Consider the following 19930-nt stretch of genomic DNA (forward strand, 5'->3'; position numbering starts at 1 on the left):
ATGACGATCACAAGTTCATAGACAGCCTGGGCTACACATTGAGTTTAAGGCCAGTTTGGATGACCTAACAAAACCTATCTCAAAAAGTTTTTGCTTAAGTTTTGTTTTTAAATTTGGCATCTCTTCAGATTTCATACCTAGAGTCATTAAAGCCTTCGGAGAAAGAAATCTTTATTTTTTGCTCCTGGTAGAACATAACATTGAACATAAGGGTAGAGAAGTCATGTCCAGCAAATCCCTCTGCAGAAGTGTGCCTTCTGCCACTACAGATGCTAGAGTCAGCTTGTTTCATTGAGGCAGTCTTTATTAATGAAGCTATAGTTTATTCCTGATCTGAAGACCAAAAAGAAAAAAAAAAGATTGGCTCACATTTTTTAAAAAAGATAAAAATCCAGTGCTCTTGGCAAGCTTAACATGTAACCTCCTAAGAGAAGGGCAATCTGGGGAGCAAAAGCTGCCAGTTGTTCTGGAAGAGTTGAGAGAATGAAGCATGATGTGGGAACACAATGTCTTCCAGTCACTCCCAGTCTCCATTTCACTAACATACAGGTGAAGACTTTTATTAGCGTCTACAATGACCAAGAAACATGTGTGTGTGTGTGTGTGTGTGTGTGTGTGTGTGTGTGTGTGTGTGTACATGCCACAGTGTGTGTATATGAAGGCCAAAGGACAACCTGTGGAATTGGTTATCATTTTCCATCTTGTGAGTCCCAGGGATCAAACTCAGGCCCTTAGCCTTGGTGGCAAGCATCTTTACTTACTGAGTCATCTTGCCAGCCCAGGGGAAACTTTTTTAATAGCAATTTGGTTTGTTTTCCCAGGCTTTCTGAAGCCTGAAAAGAAAGGAGTTCCATAGACGCCAAGCACAAAGATTCTTTTTTGTTTTGGTTTTTTGATACAGGGTTTCTCTGTGTAGCTTTGGAGCCTATCTTGGCACTCGCTCTGTAGACCAACCAGGCTGGCCTCGAACTCACAGAGATCCGCCTGTCTCTGCCTCCTGAGTGCTGGGGTTAAAGGTTTGTGCCACCAACGCCTGGCCCAATCCCAAATATTCTAACCATTAGAAAATACATGTCTCAGTGAGGTGAAGAATCTATAGTGAGTTAAGCTCATGTGACCTAATTGTTAGTTTAACCACTCTAGATAAACTGGTAACGACAATTCTGTTGTTTAGCCATAAGCCTTTACTGCACAAGGCCCTGGGTTCTACCACTATCACCACTACAGGAAAAGAAATTGAGTACAGGTCAAAAGAAGATATGAAAGGACATAATATACCAGAAATGCATCTGGCCCTGTAAGCTGACCATGCACTTCCAATACTGAGGTTACCATCTCTTGAAAGCAATCCGTGTCTCTTTCTGGGCTGCTTCACTTCAGTCCTACTCTTATTTTTGAGACAAAGCTTCAGCAAACAGCCAAGACCTTTAAATCTCTTTTTTAAAAATTTGTATTTATTTTTATTTCATGCACATTCAGTTTTTTGCCTGCATGTATGTCTGGGTGAAGGTGTCAGGTCCCCTGAAATAGGAGTTATTGGCAATTATAAGCTGCCATGTGGGTACTGGGAATTGAACCTAGGTCCTCTGGAAGAGCAGCACTCTTATATGTTGAGCCATCTCTCCAGCAGACCTTTAACTCTTTATTGTCCTGCTCAGCCTCCCCAGTGCTGAATGTACAGTTGCATACACCACACCTGGCTCTGGTCTGGAAGGCTTTAACCCCCGTTTTGTTTGTCTTACGTATATGAACACTTTGCCTGCATGTATGTCTGTGTACCACTTGTATGTCTAGAAAGGACATCAGATCCCCTGGAACTGGAGCTACAGATGGTTGTGAGCTTCCATGTGGGTGTTAAGAATCAAACTGGGGCGGTTTAGTGGTATTGAATGTCTTTAATCCCAGCACTCGGGAGGCAGAGGCAGACAGATCTCTTGAGTTTGAGGCCAGCCTGGTCTACACAGTGAGTTCCAAGATAGCCAGGGCTACATAGAGAAACCCTGTCTCAAGTAACCAAAAAAAAAAAAAAAAAGACTCAAATTGGGGTCCTCTGAAAGAACAACCAGCTCTAAACTGCTGAGCAATCTCTCCAAACCAACCACTGGTTTTAAACTACTCATCTATGCCTCTTCTCATCCCTGCATTCAACAGCCAACAGATCCTCTTCCTCTGATTCTATCCTTTCTCATGGCTCTGTGCCACAGCTTACTGGTCTTTTTATTCCCAGGATCTTGTATCACATACCCTGTGTTGCTTTAGGCAAGCTGAACTTCCTGCTATTCCCTAATCAGAACCTTTTTTAAAAATGACTTATTTTTATTGTATATGCATTGGTGTTTTGCCTGCATGTGTGTCTGTGTGAGGGTGTCAAGATTTTAGGAGTTACATGTAGTTGTGAGCTGCCATGTGGGTATTGGGAATTGAACTCAGGACCTCTGGAAAAACAGCCAGTGCTCTTAACCACTGAGCCATCTCTCCAGCCCTCTAAACAGAACCTCTAATGGCAGGGCATGCAAGGGATGCTCAGGGCAAATGTATAAAAGGCTATTCTGTCAAACAGATTGCTGAAATTAATTGCAAAGGTCATTCATGGACATACAAAAAGGGCAGAGCAAGATATTGTGGGTTTAGATTCAGACAAATACAAGGCTGAATCTCAGCTCTGCCACTTACACACTCTGTGTCTCAGGCCAATTTTCTTGTTGAGTATCAGTTTTCTCATCTACAAATTGAGTAGATACAAAATAAATAAATAAAATAACAGCAATGACACTAAATCTCACTGCAAGGTTGTCAGGAGGGCTATCTCAAATTACTTATATAAAGGAATTGGCATTGTGCTTGGCATCTTGAGAGATTTTGTTAAGTATTAATTCCCCTATCATGTCCCACTTTGCTGGAAGAGAGTGCATTGTCCAGAACAGCAGCTTAGAATCATGACATTATTGCTGCGCATAAAACCTGAGTATAACAGCTGAGTGTTTGAGAGGCAGAGACAAGTAGATCTCTGTGAGTTCGAGGCCAGCCTAATCTACACAGAGTTTCAGGCCAGAGCTACATAATAAAACCCTGTTTCAAAACAAACAAAGTTAAGTACAACAAACTCTAGCAAATGTCATCTTCACTAGTGTCACTTGATAATCACACTGCTTGGTGCTGTGCACTGTACTCCTGAGAAAATGCAAATTCTTAGGTACTCTGCTCATCGATCCTGTGATCTCTGAGCAGAGATCACATAGTTTCCTCATAGTTGAGGAAACTGTCATTTAGTTGCATTGTATGACTCAGGATCTGGGGAGCAGCTGTGGTGAAGGCTGGGTTCCTGGTCAGCAGTGCACCTTCTGAGCTCATCACCTACAAATTTGGAGAGTGGGAACTAATGCATATACTGTGTGCATACAGCCCTGGATGTGGTAGCACCACCCTAGATCCGGACCAGTGTTAGTGAGCTACTTACCTGATTATATCTCAGACACCTTAACTGGGAAACACAGACTAGAAACATGCTAGAGAAAGGTATCCAAAATGACTAGGAAACTATTTGTGGTGGGTTGGGGTGGGTGGGTAGATTGTTTCCTATTTGAAAGCAGCTGTAAGTGTAGGGCAGCAAGGCCAGTGAGTCACCCCTGTCTAGCAGCTCCTCTGAGGCAGTCCGGGATGCACTCACAGAGAGGACTGCATGACTGCGACTGGCAGGCAGCGGGAAGAAGAGTCTGGTAATCACTGTGACGGGATGAGAAGCTAACTTCCTACTCTGGTGCATAAACATAAGGAAGAAACCTAAACTTACCATTTGTTCTGACTTTTCTGCCTTATCTTTGATATCCTTGATTTTGCCAAAGAGCTGCTGAATGGCTTTCTGGGCCTCTTCGAGTGCCTAGAATAAAAGAAGTAGGAAAAAGAGAGAGAGAGAAGCAATGAGAGTAAGCACTAGTCACTACACTATAATCAATTCCAGTGTCCTGAAAATTTTGATCAGAAACTCTCTTGATTTCGTTTTTCTTGCACGGACAGTTTCACTGCACCAAAATAGGAGAGTGCAATAAAGCTCTTATATGAGCACAAGCCATTTCTAAGAACTTTTAGTAATCTACCTCATAAAATTTAAATTCAGTTTTTGGTTTTCTGAGCAGAGCCTTATGTAGCCATGGTTGGACTAGAACTCTCTGTAGACCAGGCTGACCTCAAGCTTGCAGCAATCTGCCTCTGCCTTTCTCAGTGCTGGGATTATAAGGATGTGCTACCATGCTGGGCATGAAGCTCCAATTTAGAACTAAACTATCCCTCTACTTGGTGATTACTATACATGTTACTGATAACAAAAGGACACATATATGTCTCTCAGTGTGTATATGAGCTGTTGAAGCTAGTGGTGGTGAGGCAAACGTTTCTAAGGAAATAACCCCACAAAGATGGATGGGCCACACGAAAAAAACGTTACAGCTCACACATCGCCTGCAATAGGAAGGGAGGTGGAAGAGTGAGTGCTACAGCAACGCATGTGGAGGGCTCATGGACTCTGGTTTGTGATAACCCACAGCTGTTCAGTCATGCCAGTGAGAGTTTCATTCACTTTTTCAGTCACTCAATGCATTCTGATTAGGTGCCTGTATGAGGGGAGAGGAAAGGCGAGGCAAAGGAGGAGAGAACTGAGCTCCTCAGTTCCAGCCATATATTCCAGCCGTCAGGAAGAAAGGGCAGTGTCAAACTTTCAAGAGAGAAACCACCATTAGCAGACTAAACCAAGGACTACAATGTCACCAAAACCGAACAAGTGTGTGAAGGTGAAAAAGAGCACTTGTTCCTTACACTGGATTAAGACAGAGGACTGCCACCCAGAGAAGATGCTAGAAACTGTGACAAAAGCAGATTACAGGGAGCTAGATAGGGAGAGGAGAGCAGACAGTGATGACATGGTGAGGAGAGTGATACAAAGCTGGGCTGGCAAACAATGACCCAGATTTGTCTGCCACTTGTGTAGGTAAATAATGTGGTTTGGGAACACAGCCTAACTTTCTCATTTTCATCATATACTGCCAGCAAGGAATAGCTACAATATCACATGGCCCACAAAGATGAAAATACTTACCATCCGGCCCTTAACAGGAAAGGCTGATTGAGTTAGACATGGTAGCACATGCCCATGATCTCAGTACTTGGTATCTGAGGCAGCAGGATTGCCATGAGTTGGAAGTGAGCCTGAGCTACTTAGGGAAACCTTTTAGGAAGGAAGGAAGGAAGGGGGGGAGGGAGGGAGGAAGGAATAAAAGGTTTGTTAGACTCCAACAGACTGCCTCCTGTAAGTTTTTTTGCTATGACTGATGAAGTGTGAAAAAGCAGCAGAAAATGAGTGGAGGAATTCTCAGTGAGAGATGCTTGCACACTCTGCTATGCAAACAGTTCAGATGGGGGAGGAACTGGTTGTGGAGTTCTGGAATAATTGTAGAAGATGATTGTTTTTATAATTCTGTTTTTTCAGTATTCAGAATAGAACTCAGGACCTCTGTAAAGTTCTTGATTTACTTTGGAACTAATAGCTGTCTATCAGTTATACATACAAGGATATGAATACTCAAGGCAATTATCCATTAGGGGTTAGCTAGGATAGTCCCACTATGTGACGGGACTGTATCATGTAACAGTAATAAAGTTATTCTTGTTATTATTTTAGGTTGGCTTGCATTATTTTGTTTTGTTGGGACATGATCTCATGGAACTCAGGCTTCCCTAGAACTCACTATGGATCCTAGGAGGACCCTGAACTTCTAATCCTCCTGCCTCTAATGTCAGGATAATAGACATGTAATTACTACCAAGTTATAATACGCAGTTCTAGAGATCAAACCCAGCACTTCACTCATGCATGCCAGGCAACCACACTACTGATTGAGCCATATCCCTAGCTCCTACTCTGGATTTTTAAGACATAGACTCATTATGCAGTTGAGATTGGCCTTAAACTATGATTCTGCCTCTGTCCCCGAGCTCAGGGGTTATAGTGTGGGTCAGTAAAATTATGGATAGTTCCCTCTTACTCTCAAAAGTGGCCCTGGTGGGTCTGGTGGGTCTCAGCAGTTGAGCCCTGGATGCTCTTGCAGAGGACCCAGGTTCAATTCCCAGCACGAGCATGGCAACTCACAACTATCTGTAACTCCAGTTCCAGGTGATAGGCAAAAATACACACACACACACACACACTAAAATAAAACTGGTTCTGGTGATAAGTTATATGGTCACTTTACCAAGAGCATATAGCTAAAACTCAACAAATCTTGGCCAAATAATTAAAACTGTTAGCATTGAGTGGCAGTGCTAAGACTATTCTGCATCGGGGTGCTGTGGTCTACCATGCCTCTAATTTCAGGTATAACTACAAGCAGTGGTTCACCATCAGTCACAGCATCACACTTTAGACTGGTAGCATCTGCCTGGGTAACTCCAAGGTGCTGCTACAGGGAAGGGATCAGTACACTCTAAACTCACTGGAGGCTTCTAAACATGCTTTTGAGTCATGATATCAGAATACCAGAGAGGACTTGCAGGCAACAGCTTGTCAAAAAGGACTTTCCTTCCTGGGCATGGCTTGTGTGGCATTCTGTGATGTTTAAGGCATGCCATATTATACTGACATGCTGATGGAATTATAGCTTTAAAACCAAAGACAAAAGGACAGGTTATACACTAAGGAGCTCCTGTCCTGCATCCTCTCCAGACTGCTTTCGCAGAGGCATCGCTTTCCTTTTCCAGAAAACAAGATTCACACAGTCTTATATTTCACAGACTTCAAGAAAGATAAACGGTCTGCCAGATATTTTTTCAGCCTTTGCTTGTTATAATAATGTACTGAAGCTCATGAAAGTTAATGTAATTCATTTTCCAGAGTTGAAATGTTTCCTCTGAAGTATTCGCTCTACAGAGTAAGTCCCTTCTCAACTAGTCCTAGTGTTTGCTAATCTGGCCACCAATAGTTCTTCTAAAAAGAAAAACCAATCCAAACCAAAAACACTACCATGCACAGCTGACACAGGTAATCAGAAAATGCTCTGGAAGATTCTAACTCCATTCCGGGACATCATTTAAATACGGCACTTTCCCATTTCAAATTGCATCTAGATTAAAAACAGAACGAAACACCCAAAATGTCTGCTTTCCATCACTCTGCGCTTCTCCTCTGCCTGGTGTCTTTAAGTGGAGCACTCCAGTGTGGTGGCAGCCTGAGCCTGGGGCATCATCACTGGACAGCAGTTTCCACTGTGACCCTCTTTGGTAACACAACACCTGTACTCAGAGATACCAAGTGACCCACTGAGCTTGCTTCCAAGACTCAGCAAAAGCCATTACAGTACCTTGCGCTTCTATGCACCACACACTATAGTTCATGGCTTTCAACTGTCCTGCCTCCTGAGGTATACTCTGAGCAGAATCCTGGCCATACCAGGAGAGAAGCAGCAGGGACCTGGCACTGATGCCTCTACTTTCTTCCTTCCCTTTCTGCTTCTTTTTTGCAGACCAGCCATGTGTCACCTGGGTAGATGGAAGGGCTGGACCCCATGGCAATGCTCTTGGTCACTCAGCACCTCTTCTGGCTGGAAGATGGATATAACTGGGCAGTCAGCTTTACCAGAGAATTATATCACTTTCTAGTGACCTGACAGGCAGTCTTCGGAAACTGAAATCCCATTTGCTACCATTTGTTGCTGCTGTTCATTTTTAAAAATCTTTTAAAAGCCAGGCAGAGGTGGCACACGCCTTTAATCCCAGCATTTGGAAGGCAGAGGCAGGCGCATCTCTGAGTTTGAGACCAGCCTGATCTTACAGAGTGGGTTCCAGGAAGCTAGGGCTACACAGAGAAACCCTGTCTGGGGTGGTGTGTGTGGAAATCTTGTATGGTTTAGGCTACTGGAAAGAAAATCAGATTTCCCACCATTTTGCCACCATCACTATTTTACCTTGACATCTATCTGCTGGTTCCCCTCTCTTTTCTATTGCACAGGAAAGAAACATGCTGTACTGAATGAAAAGCAAGTGCTCTGGAGCCAGAGCCTGAGGTTGGAGGCTTGGCCTTACCCATATGATCTCTGTCAAGCCACTTGGCTTCCAGGAGTCACAGCTTTACCATTCCTAGAACAGAAATAATAGCACTCCTTCCAAAGGTTTTTGTTAGGAAGAATCCTGGGATTGGGAGATGAAATCTTTGGAATTGTTGACCCAATATACCCCAAAACCTGCAGGTTCCCTCTCACGGTGTTTTTTACAGACTTTGTTAAAGGAGCAGACCAGTCCCATGCTCCAATTATGATTTTTCCAGAACTAGAATTGGGAAGGAGAGCTGGAAGATGTGAGGATAAGCTAGACAGCAGCAAGGCTCTCCATTAAAGGAAGGAGGCTAGCCTCCTGGGAGAGACAGACACAGGCACTACTCCAGGTCTGAGCCTTGGCTGTTTTAACAAGGCCTATGGAGACACTTCCATTGGCAAACTGTTCTTCCTCAACATTTTGTTTGTTTGTTTTTTTAAGAAAGTTTAAATCAGGACTTTGTCTTTATAACCTGTAGTCCTGACTGGGTATATGAGTGTCATGCTCATAGAAGGGTTTTATTGAATGGCAACCAGTACATTGTTCCCTGACTATTCTGATGGACTACAAAGGTCATTGGTAATCTTTCTGGATGGAGCTTTGCAAATAAGCTGGCAAAGTCTAGTACCTGAAGGCTACCTGAAAGGACAATGAGAATGACATCTTCCAAGCATGATGAAAGTCCAGTTTCCTTCAGAAAAAAACTTGACTTGTTTATTTACTTACTTATTTATTATCTTTAATAAAAACTGAATGCCTGCTGGGTATGGTGATCATCTTAGCATGCAAGAGGCTGGGGTAGGAGGAACTCCAGCTTGACACTAGCCTGGGTTACACAGCAAAACCCTATCTCAAAAGACAAATGACAATAACAAAACAACAACAAAAACCATCGTACCATAAATAAGTTGTTTTTAAAAAAAAAAAAAAAAGGAAAGAAAATAGGAAAGGGGTGTCTACTAAATGGACTGTGCTAGATTGGAGAGGAAAAGCTACTTTACAAAGAGGTAACTCTTTAAAAAAAAAAATAGCTTTCAAGGGAAACCTGCAAGGAATGTAATACGCCTGTGGTTGTGGCGTATTTCTTTAATATCAGCACTTGGGAGGTTGGGCAGGTAGAACTCTGAGTTCTAAACCAGCCTGCTCTTATAGAGTGAGTTCCTGGGCATCCAAGGCTACACAGAGAAACCCTGTATTGAAAAACAAAACAAGGGGCTGGAGAGATGGCTCAGCAGTTAAAAGCACTGACTGCTCTTCCAGAGATGCCGAGTTCAATTCCCAGCAACCACATGGTGGTTTACAACCATCCATAATGAGACCTGATGCCCTCTTCTGGTCTTCAGGCAGACATGCAGACAGAACACTGTATATATAGTAAACAAATCTTTAAAAGAAAAAAAAGAGAGAGAGAGAGAAATGTAAGTTATATAAGTTGAGAGCTGGGGGGGGGGTCGGAGGCTGAGAAAATGGCTCAAGCAATAAAGTGTTTACTGTACAATGTGCATCAGTTTGGATCCCCAAACCCACATAAAAAGCTGAGTATTAGTGCTGCACCTGTAATCCCCACACTGGGGAAGCAGGGCTTGCTGGCCAGCCAGTCTAGCTGAATCTGTTAAGTTCCAGGTTTAATGAGAGACCCTGCCTCAAAAAATGAATTGGGGGACTACAAGATGGCTCAGCAGGTAAGAGCACTTGCTGCTTGTTAACACAAGTTTGAGTCCCAGAACCCACCAGGTGGAAGGAGAGAACTGACTATCACAACTTATCTTCTGATCTCCATGTACTACCCTCTAAAATTAACTCATTTTTTAAAAAAGTGTGAAGAGCAACTGAGGAAGACTCCCCGTGTCAAACTCTGGTCTACACAAGCACATGTACCCACATGTGCCTACCCCACCCCCACCCCACAGAAATGCAGCTGGAAGAGAAAAATGATACATAAAGGTATGAATAAAAGAATTATTCCTTAGCATATGAAAGATAACCTTCTAGAAAGCAGAAACTGGCAAGGGATACACCTGAGTCCTAAGCAGAGGTCCTGATGACATCCACTGGTGGTAGAAACATCCAAGTAAGTAGCTTCTATTTATAGAAAGTCCTTTCTGAAACTGTGGGCCATCCTGTACCATTCAGAGCTGTTGCTATGGAAACAAGGCATCCTCAGCCGGAGCAGAGGTGCTCTAAGATTTCTCAGCAATAGTAACAATGTGGCTCCTTCTCCAGGAAGATGTTCAACAGCTGCAGAAGCTACTGAACTCTCTCCCTGCTGCCCTCAGCCCACAGCATTGTGTTTCCTGCATCCTACAATACACTGGGATAGCAGCACTGGTCAGAGGCCACAAGGGCACCCATCAGATGAGAATTGCTGGAGTTCACACTCATTCCTCTGTAGCCCATTCAGAAATCCAGAGTATAAAGGTGCTTTATTTATGGCACAGTTTTCTTTCCAAGTCTGTGAACCAAAAGAATGTGCCGAGCAAGGGGAGTAATTCTCTTTATTTGTTAAAATGCTCTGTTCCACATAAGTTACTTTTATTTATGATTTCTGCAAACCACATTCACTGAAAAATGTGAACCAATGAGCTCGTTTTTTTTATTATTTTTGGGACACAAGCCAGAAGTTAAAATCCTAAGACAATGTGGGGGCACACTCAGCAGTACCCAACAAGACTAACTGTTTACATTTCAAGTTCTGTTTCTATATCACCCACAGCTCACAACACGCTAGTCTTGAACTTGCAGGCGTGGCCAGAGCGGTCTGCACAGCTTCCCTGGATGGAATGTAACCCTTGTTGAGGAGAACATTCAAAGCAGCCAGTCCAAATGGCAAAAGAAAAGGAAATGTTTCAGAAAAAAACCTCAGCTGCTTTTGCTGAATAAAAGGTACAGAAATTCAATACTTTAGGAAACAGACGCACTCAGAGAACAGCTTGTCCAAGTGTAACAAAGGACAGCTTCCCACAAATAGCCAGACTTCCAGCGCCAAGTCAGTTCCTTACTTCATCCTAATTCCCCATATCTTACTATTACTTCTAATTTTAGACACTGAGTAACTCTCATCTATGCTATGGGTGTTTGTTCAGGAGAAAGTATTGTATTGTGGCAACATCTGGATGTCCTGTCAAGGGATTTGACGTGCATGCCCTTAGGACTTCATCTGAGCATGCCCTCTTCCTGCTTTACTCACTCCCTTTGGGAACTCAGTGATTCCCGTTATTTTAGTACCACTAGTGGGACATACAGTGGCCATAGGGCTCTTTTGATCCTAGTGTTTCTCTTTGGTCATTCTCCACTGTGCTGACAGACACCAGGCTTGTGAATGCCATCACAGTCACTGCTACTATTGGGACATGCATGTACACCAGTTAGCTTCTTGGGCTCTGCAGCAAGTAAAGGTGGATCCCAAATCTGCTTGTAAGTATTTGTTATTATTTCAAAAGAGAAATGGGGACCAGGGCTACAGCTCAGAGGTAGAACACTTGCCTGGCACATCTGAGGCTGTGTGTACCATACTCATCATTATACAAATAAAGAATGAGGGGCTGGAGAGAGAGCTCAGCAGTTATTTCAGAGGACGCATGTTCAGTTCCCAGCAACACAGGGTGACTCGAAAATGTGGAGCTAGGCTTGCAGCCATCCCCAGGCATCCTCTACCTACCACAGCAAGCACTAAGGTTACAACCATGCACATGATCGCACATGGCTTTTTATATCAGTGCTGGGGATCTGAACTCAGGTCCTCTGCCTGCAGAGCAAGTATCTCCACCCACTGAGCCATCTCCCCTTCTTGACTCACTTTTCCTGCTTTGCTAAAAAACAAAACAAAAGATGGGACCATTAAATCTGGTCAATAGGCACATTTATAGAAGAAATGTCTGCTTTTACTGCAGGCTGTAAAGTAAGTGGCACTCAACTATACTGCCCAATACTCACAGTATAGGTATCAGAATCAGAACCAAAGAGGAACCCAGAATCTTTCTAGACTCCACAAGACAACAGGGAAACAGAAATCAAAATTTTGACAGGTGGAGGCAGGAGGCTCAGGAATTGCTGGTCGTCCTCAGCTACACAGAAAGATTGAGGCCAGCTGAGGCTACATTAGACCCTGTCTCAAAAAATAATAAAAATTAAAAGAAATTAGAATCCTAGCCTATGATCTAACACTACTGAGAGGATAAGTTTCTTGTTATTTAAAAGGTTTAATAAAGACAATTTAAAACACCAAATCAAAACAGACTAGAAAGGCACTGTCTCTGGTTTTGCAAAATAATCTCCCCAGAGAAGACCAGGGAGTCCAAATGAGTGCAAAGGAGATGTCACAGCTTTATTGCAGACCCCTGAAAACCAGGTGTTATTAATAGAAATGCTGACAGAACAACCGAAGTCGAGCCCGGATTGCTCTAAATACTGTATTTTTGTCACTAAAAGAGGGAAAGGAAAAGGAGGCCAAGTTCTTACATGAAGACAGGGTTTCAAATTCCCACCCATTGTTTTCACAAAGCTGAATGGCTTCTTGTGTCAAGGATTTGAGACCCAGGAAAAGCTCTGTCTGTTGGCAGAAATTACTGCATTTTTTTCCCCTAAGGCAAAGCCTCAACCTGAAAGTAAAATTTCCCTTGCAAAGCCTCTAGCTATCAGCAATCAAAGCAAGAGTGACAGTTACAGTAGTGATGAGTGGCATTTTCCTCTTCAGATGTAGACTCCAGTTTCAACCTGCTTTTAATGTGGAAATGGAGAGGTAGCAACGGTTATGCTGGGCCTTTCTTGCAGACGCTTCTAGAGTGGCAATTTATGCGGGGATGGATTGGAAGAATAATGAAACATCCCTGTTCCTGCTTGGCACATTGGTTTTCTAAAGTTATTTTCAATAATCACATCACAGATAAGTGGGACTTATGTTTCGATGCTCATGAGGAAGAGGCCTGATGGCTGGACTTGTTAACTAAAGAGATATGCAGGGTGGTTTTAGCTGGTGTAGGGAAAGCATCTCTGTCATTAGGCACTGACACAAAAGATTAAGACTATTGTCTTAGGGTTTCTAATGCTGTGAAGAGACACCATGACCACAGCAACTCTTATAAAGGAAAACATTTAATTGGGGTTGGCTTCCATTATCATCATGGTGGGAAGCATGGCAGCATGCAGCACACATGTGCTGGAGAGGTAGTTGAGAGTTCTACAACTGGATCAGCAGGCAGCAGGAAGAAACACACTGGGCCTGGCTTGAGCATTTGAAACCTCAAAGCCCACCCTCAATGACACACTTCCTCCAATAAGGTCACACCTACTCCAACAAGGCCATACCACCTAACAGTGCCACTCCCTATAGACCTATGAGGGCTATTTTCATTCAAACCACCACCACATGTATGGCTTATCCAAAACATAGTTTTATGTATCAAATGAAGGTAAAATAGGAAGCACACTTATATTAATGTACTCTGTGTTTGGTCAAGAAAAACAGTAACATTTTGAACAATATGGAAAATGTCTCTAAAGAGATCAAATATCAAGATAAATTTTCCAGTAGAGATGACTGTTTTTCATATATAAGTTCAGATTTGTGATTCTTTTATGATTTTTATTAGACTACCTTTTGAGATAAATAATAAAATGATTGGTCCTTTTTTTGTAACTGAAAATGCAGCCTGCCAGTTAAAGAACTGGCTGAGAAAAATACCTTGCTTGCTTACACTTTGTTAATCTATAGCAAGTTGCTTGGGTATGAATGTATGTGGGTTCTTGGGAATAATTTGGTTTTCACCTGCAATTTGTAAAATGTTTAACCATGTAAGAGAAATGGGAAACATGTTGTTTTTTACTTGTATTCATTGCAATCATTTACTTAAAAGATAGAATGTAACCACGTTGTAATTTTATACTAATTGAAAGATTTTGTTGGAGTATATAAATTATATGGAAAAAATAAAGAAGACACATATACACACAACATACATGCACACCACACACACACACACACACACACACACAAACTATATATCTGAGGTCAGCCTGGACCACAAAGAGAGAGCCTGTCTCAAACACATACCATGAATCTCTGTGAACCTGTTGAATCACTGCCTACCATGACATTCAGGGGCAAAAGCCCATGAATGAGTAGGTGACATGCTAGGTACACTTAAGAATAAGCACAGTGGGGCTGGAGAGATGGCTCAGTGGTTAAGAGCATGTCCTGTTCTTACAGAGGACCTAGGCTTGGTTCTTAGCATCCACCACCTGCAACTCTGGTTATAGGAGATCCAATGCCTTTTTATAACCTCCATGGGCTCCTGTACACATGGGGTAGACACACACTCAGACACACACATACACAGAATGAATACATACATACATACATACATACAAACATACATACATACATATGCATACACACACACATATATATGAACCAGCACCTTATCTGCGAGGCAGCATAAGTGCAGCCTCCACCTTACAAAAGTAAATGTGGGCAGAAGTCTTCCTCCCCTTAAGATTATTATTCTCAGGTGATGGAGAGATGGCTCAGTGGGTAAGAGCATTTACTGCACAAGCAGGAAGACCTGAGTTCATATCCCAGCACCATGTAAAAAGAAGGAGGAGGAGGAAAGGGAAGGGGGCGGGAGGAGAGAGCGAGAGAATCTGGGGCTGAAAGAAACAGCATTTCCTACAGACAAAAATAACAAATTCAGACTCAAGCTTTTTCACTTGGCCAGGCCGCCACTCAATGTTGCACAGGCTACACTGCCCCATGACTGCAATCCTTTAAGGATCAACACAAATGTGAAGCCTTTCTTAATCATAGAGGAAAGAAAAAATAGCTATTTAGATTCCTCATAGGGTGTCTGAAAATGAGGGCTTTATAGGATAAATGGCAGAACTCCAATGAAGGAGCAGATGTGTTTGTGCAAAAAAGAAAAACAAAAAACAAAACAAAACAAAACAAAAAAAACAAAAAACCTACCACACTACCAGGATAGGCCAAGTATGGTGGCTCTTATCTGAAATCCTAGCATGTGAGAAGATGGGGCAGGAGGACTTAGACCAAGGCCAGACTGGGCTACTTACAGAGACCCTGTCTCAAAACACCAAAGAGGGAGACAATGTGCTATCAAGGCTCATGTTTAGTAAAAGGATATGTTGCAGTAATCAGCTTAATCCTAGTTACACTACAAGCTAATGAAAAACCCTTGCTTAAACTATAGTAAGTGTTTTAGAAGCAAGCAAAGCAGAACATTCACATTGACTCAACTTTTCAACTAAAGACAGGGCACCCTTAGATGCTGCACCAGATGAAAGAAGAAAGCCCTGGTTAGGGAATGGCAGCCAGGCTCAAGCCATATGAGGGACACTATGCTTACAGAAGGCTGACAGCCAGGCTGTTCCATGAATCAGTGCTGTCTGCATTCCAGGGACATGCTCTGACCACAGCAATTTTAGAATGAAAACATTCTGAAAAGTACAATACAAAAAAAGAGACAGACAGACAGACACAAACACATGCATACTCATGCATGCACACACACGCGCACACACACACCCCAGAAGGTGGGAGATGGGGGTGAGTGCAGGTGTGGTGGTTCACACCTGTAGTCTCAGCTACTGGGGAGGCTGACACAGGAGAAATGTTCAGCCATTCTCAATTACTAATGGGAAACAATAGTTTAAACTTGAAAAAGCTTAATCGTTTTTAAAGTGGTAGGTTTAGGAGGAGAAAACAAGTAGCAGTTGTTATTTACTTATTCATTTATTTATTGATTACAGACAGATCCTCAGTATGTAGCCCAGACTGGCCTCAAACTCATGATCTTCTTGCTTGAGCCTTCCAAGTGCTGGGATTGCAGATGTGCACTGCCATGCCCCACTGGCATGATATATGTGTGTGTATATATCCTTTAAAACTATTGCCATTTATTTCCTTAATTTCATCAATCAATGAGCTTAATTTTTGTGGTGGTTTGAATGAAAATGGCCCCCATAGGCCTATAGAGAGTAGCATTATTAGGAGGTATGACCTTGTTGGAATAGGTGTGGCCTTATTGGAGCAAGTGTGTCACTGGGGGGTGGGTTTTAAGGTTTCAGATGCTCAAGCCAAGCCCAGTGTCACTCTCTCTTCCTGCTGCCTGCAGATCCAGATGTACAACTCTCAGCTACTCTCTGCACCATGTCTGCCTGCATGCTACCTTGCTTCCTGCCATGATGATAATGGACTAAACTTCTGAAACTATAAACCAGCCCCAGTTAAATGTTTTTCTTTATAAGAGTTGTGTGGTTGTGGTGTCTCTTCGCAGCAATAGACACCCTAACTAAGACAATTTTCTTCCCAAGAAAGGATGGAAGAATATTATAAACTAAAAGTGATGGAAAGTAAGACACAAATACTCCTACCATTATACTGCTGAGAACAAACTCAGCCACAGACTAAGGATCAGCACCATGTGGTAGAGCCCCAAGCCCAACCTGGTTCAGTTTGGGAAACATTATTTCTGTTCTAATGCTTGAATTAGATGAGGTGCTAATTTTTATGATGAAAAGCAGTGGATATTTTCTCCCTGGAAAGTAACACACTTTCGTGATTTGGTTCATTAATCTTCATGATATCTCTATTACAAGTGAAACAAGTATTATTAATCTTCTTTCTTAGAGAAAATAGATTAGGAAACACAGCTTTGTGCCAGGAAAGGTGTTGTCTTGCCTGTCATCCTAGCATTTAGGAGGCAAAGGCAGGAGGATCAGGAGAGCAAGACCAGTATGGGCTACATAGTGAGTTCTAGCATAGCCTGGTCCATAGTGTGAGATACTGTCAAAAACAAAAACAAAAACAAAAAAAAGGAGAAGGAGGGGGCTGGAGAGCTGAATCAGTAGTCAAGAACACTTGCTGCACTTCCCAAGGACCTGAGTTAGGTTCCCAGTACCCATGTTGGGATGCTCACAACTGCTTGTAACTCCCAGAGCACCCACACACACATTATACACACTTACACAGACATATACATACATAAAAACAAATCTTTTAAAAAAAGAAACAAGCAAGCAAGCAAACCAACACACATACACACACACACACACAACACACACACACACACACAGAGAGAGAGAGAAGAGAGAGAGAGAGAGAGAGAGAGAGAGAGAGAGAGAGAGAGAGAGAGTGAGTGCCAGTCCTGGATAATAACCAAGAACAGGTAAGAGCCCTGTGTTTTGTGGGCCTGGCATTTTAGACTGTGGAGTGAGGATGAGGAGAACAGGAAGTCTCTGATGGCAGAGCACAGGGCTCCAAACCCAACCTGTTTCACTTTCTCATCTACAGCTTGAGTGAAGAGAGGGCTCCTGGCAGATTTAATCATGATAAAATGGGAAGTCATTGAGACTACAAAGACCTTGATAGGTAGAAACAATCAACTAAAACACAAGATATAACTAAGGGTGGGATACATAAAGCTGGCACAGATTTTAAAGAATCTATTGCACAAATAGGAGAGTTTAAATGAGGCTCAAATGAAAAAGACCTGGGGCAGTGGTACAGAGCACTGGGCCACAGATGTGTTTGGTTTGGCCTTTGCAGTGTTTAGGAAAAACACCAAGCCAACATTTGAGAGCTGGGAGAGGCACAGAAAAATCCGGATTCCTGGCTTCTCTTGAAAAACTGATAGATCTGGCAACTCGGGGTCTACATTCAGACCTGACCACAACTAGGCTACAATTGACGTGTGGCTGTCCCGTTGAGACCTGACATTCACTCTCCCAAAGGAGAGACATGGATCACATACTCTGTTTAGGTTGCTTTTTAATCTTCAAGGCCATCCTTGCAACTCTGGACCTGAGTGCTGCAGGACACTGCCAGTCAGTGAGATCTACAAGGTAAGGTGGCTGCTGAGAACCCCACCAAAACCCAGGGAGCAGAACGGCATCTTCAGCAATGCCACTTGACTGCTGACAGCTGCCAACTCCCCGGAGAATCCAGAAAAAAATCACTGTCTTCCCTCCAGAAACATAACACTGTAGTTAATATCAGGGCACTGACAGACCCCGGAGGCTCTGTAATAGCAGTTAACTGAATGAAACACCCTCCATCTTCATCAGGCCAGGCGTGGCTGCTTGCTAGAGTCCATCACTAACTATCTAGTTTGATGATAGTTGGCATTCCCTCAAAGGAGGGTCACTGGACCCTCACCTGAGAGACTAAGTTGCCTTCCCAGCCATCTGCCTATAATTCTGTCACATGGCTTGAGGACCTCAGGAGGAGCTAGAGAATATAGGTTAGTGAAAATGAATTAAAGTGGTGCTTCCCTATATGTTGCTATGGGGAAGCCATCATCAATATTGGGTGAAGACTTCCAAGTGTGACTACTTTGGGGGTCACCCACACTCCTGCCAGTAACCCGTCATCTATGTACTGTAAGTAAATTCAATAAGCTCATCTCACCCCCAGGGTGAACTCTGGTGAAACTGTACTTTAGTTTGTCATTGAGACCTTATGAGGAGGGGATAGATTGTGGCTTGTGCCTCCCCAGAGAAGGAATCCTCACAACAAGGCCCCAGTCTATAACAAGGAGACAGAGCACCCCCCTGAATGTTCTCACAATGTCTACTCCTAGGGATCACACATTAAGGGGGATGTTGACAAACCCCAGCCAGAGCAAAGAACCAGAACAGTAAAAGTTCTGGAAATTACATCAGAGAGTTAAGACAGTTCAGGATGGCTATGTTAGAAAAGGAACACAACAGCCATTCTAAATGGCAGACACTATAATGGGGAAAGGGATTAGGTGTAACATGGTCCGGCTGGCAGAGCACAAATTGATGAGGTTCAGAGCAAAGTATGCTTCCCTATTCAGGCCAGTCTAAGAGAGAATTTATTCCAGTTAAAGTTGAACACATCTAGAATAGTGTGTCCTATGAGCCAATGCAGTTGTGATCTCCTCATCTCATACATATCTGTGCTTCTGTGGAATCAGGAACTGTCAGAGAAGCTATATAAAGTATTTTCAATTGGGTGGAAGCTCACACTACAACTGTCTATAGCTTTTTCCAAACCTGAGCTGCAATGATGAGCAGAGAGCTAGAGAGGGTAGCAATAATTCCCTTCCCTCCTAAACCTCAGTCATGCTCTGCTCAAAGAAACAGCCATGCAGTGGCCAAACTGCACAAACACAATGCCAGAGGCTGACCCTGCATTGGTGATTCTCAGTGAATTTCCTTGGAAATGGTCAAGCTTTGGCCTCTCTTGCAATTTCATGCCAGCTTTTCCCTCCTCTAGCCTGCTCTTATATTCACCTCTTTCTAGCTATCTCTCAGTTGTGTTTTAATTCTTGGGAAGCTGCATGAATTTCAGAGTATATCAGAGCATGAACTGACTCACTTTATCCACACATTTCCAACATGTGAACATCTAATTAGGGTTTTGGACTTATGATCTCAACAGACGAAAATGGGGAGGTCTCAGTGCCATAGGGGCTTTGTAAGAGCATTGTAGTACAGTTAGAAGAGGTCACAGACTAAACCACTACATGCTGGCCTGCAGGAGAGGTGGTCAACAATCAAAGCTCTCCAAAATATTTATTTAGCAAATTGCTAGCCAAGCAGCTGGTATTCCAAAAGCTAAAAAATGGCCTTATTGGATCTTCAGTTTAAAAAATCTGCCCAAATATTTTTTTACAAATTTATTTATGTGCATATGTGTCTCTGTGTGGGTTTGTATATGGGAGTGCAGTGTCCACAAAGGCCAGAGGCATCAATCTCCCACAGTTGGAGTTACAGTAGTAGTGAGCAGCCCAACATGGCTATTAGGAACCTTGGGTCCTCTGAAAGATCGACAAGCACTCCTAACCACTGAATCATCTCTCCAGCCCACAATTCT

The 19930-nt window shown here is 42.9% G+C and overlaps 1 protein-coding gene across 1 annotated transcript in view; it reads right to left on the reverse strand.

The window, feature by feature from the left end:
- Vps53 (VPS53 subunit of GARP complex) overlaps nt 1–19930 on the reverse strand; it is a 139302-nt gene that overhangs the window by 96866 nt on the left and 22506 nt on the right. The window contains exon 5 of the mRNA XM_027426707.2: nt 3791–3877. Coding sequence (XP_027282508.1) covers nt 3791–3877 — 87 coding nt within the window. The remainder of the gene's footprint in view (nt 1–3790; nt 3878–19930) is intronic.

Source organism: Cricetulus griseus, chromosome 7 (genome assembly GCF_003668045.3).
Source record: "Cricetulus griseus strain 17A/GY chromosome 7, alternate assembly CriGri-PICRH-1.0, whole genome shotgun sequence".
Lineage (NCBI taxonomy): Eukaryota > Metazoa > Chordata > Mammalia > Rodentia > Cricetidae > Cricetulus > Cricetulus griseus.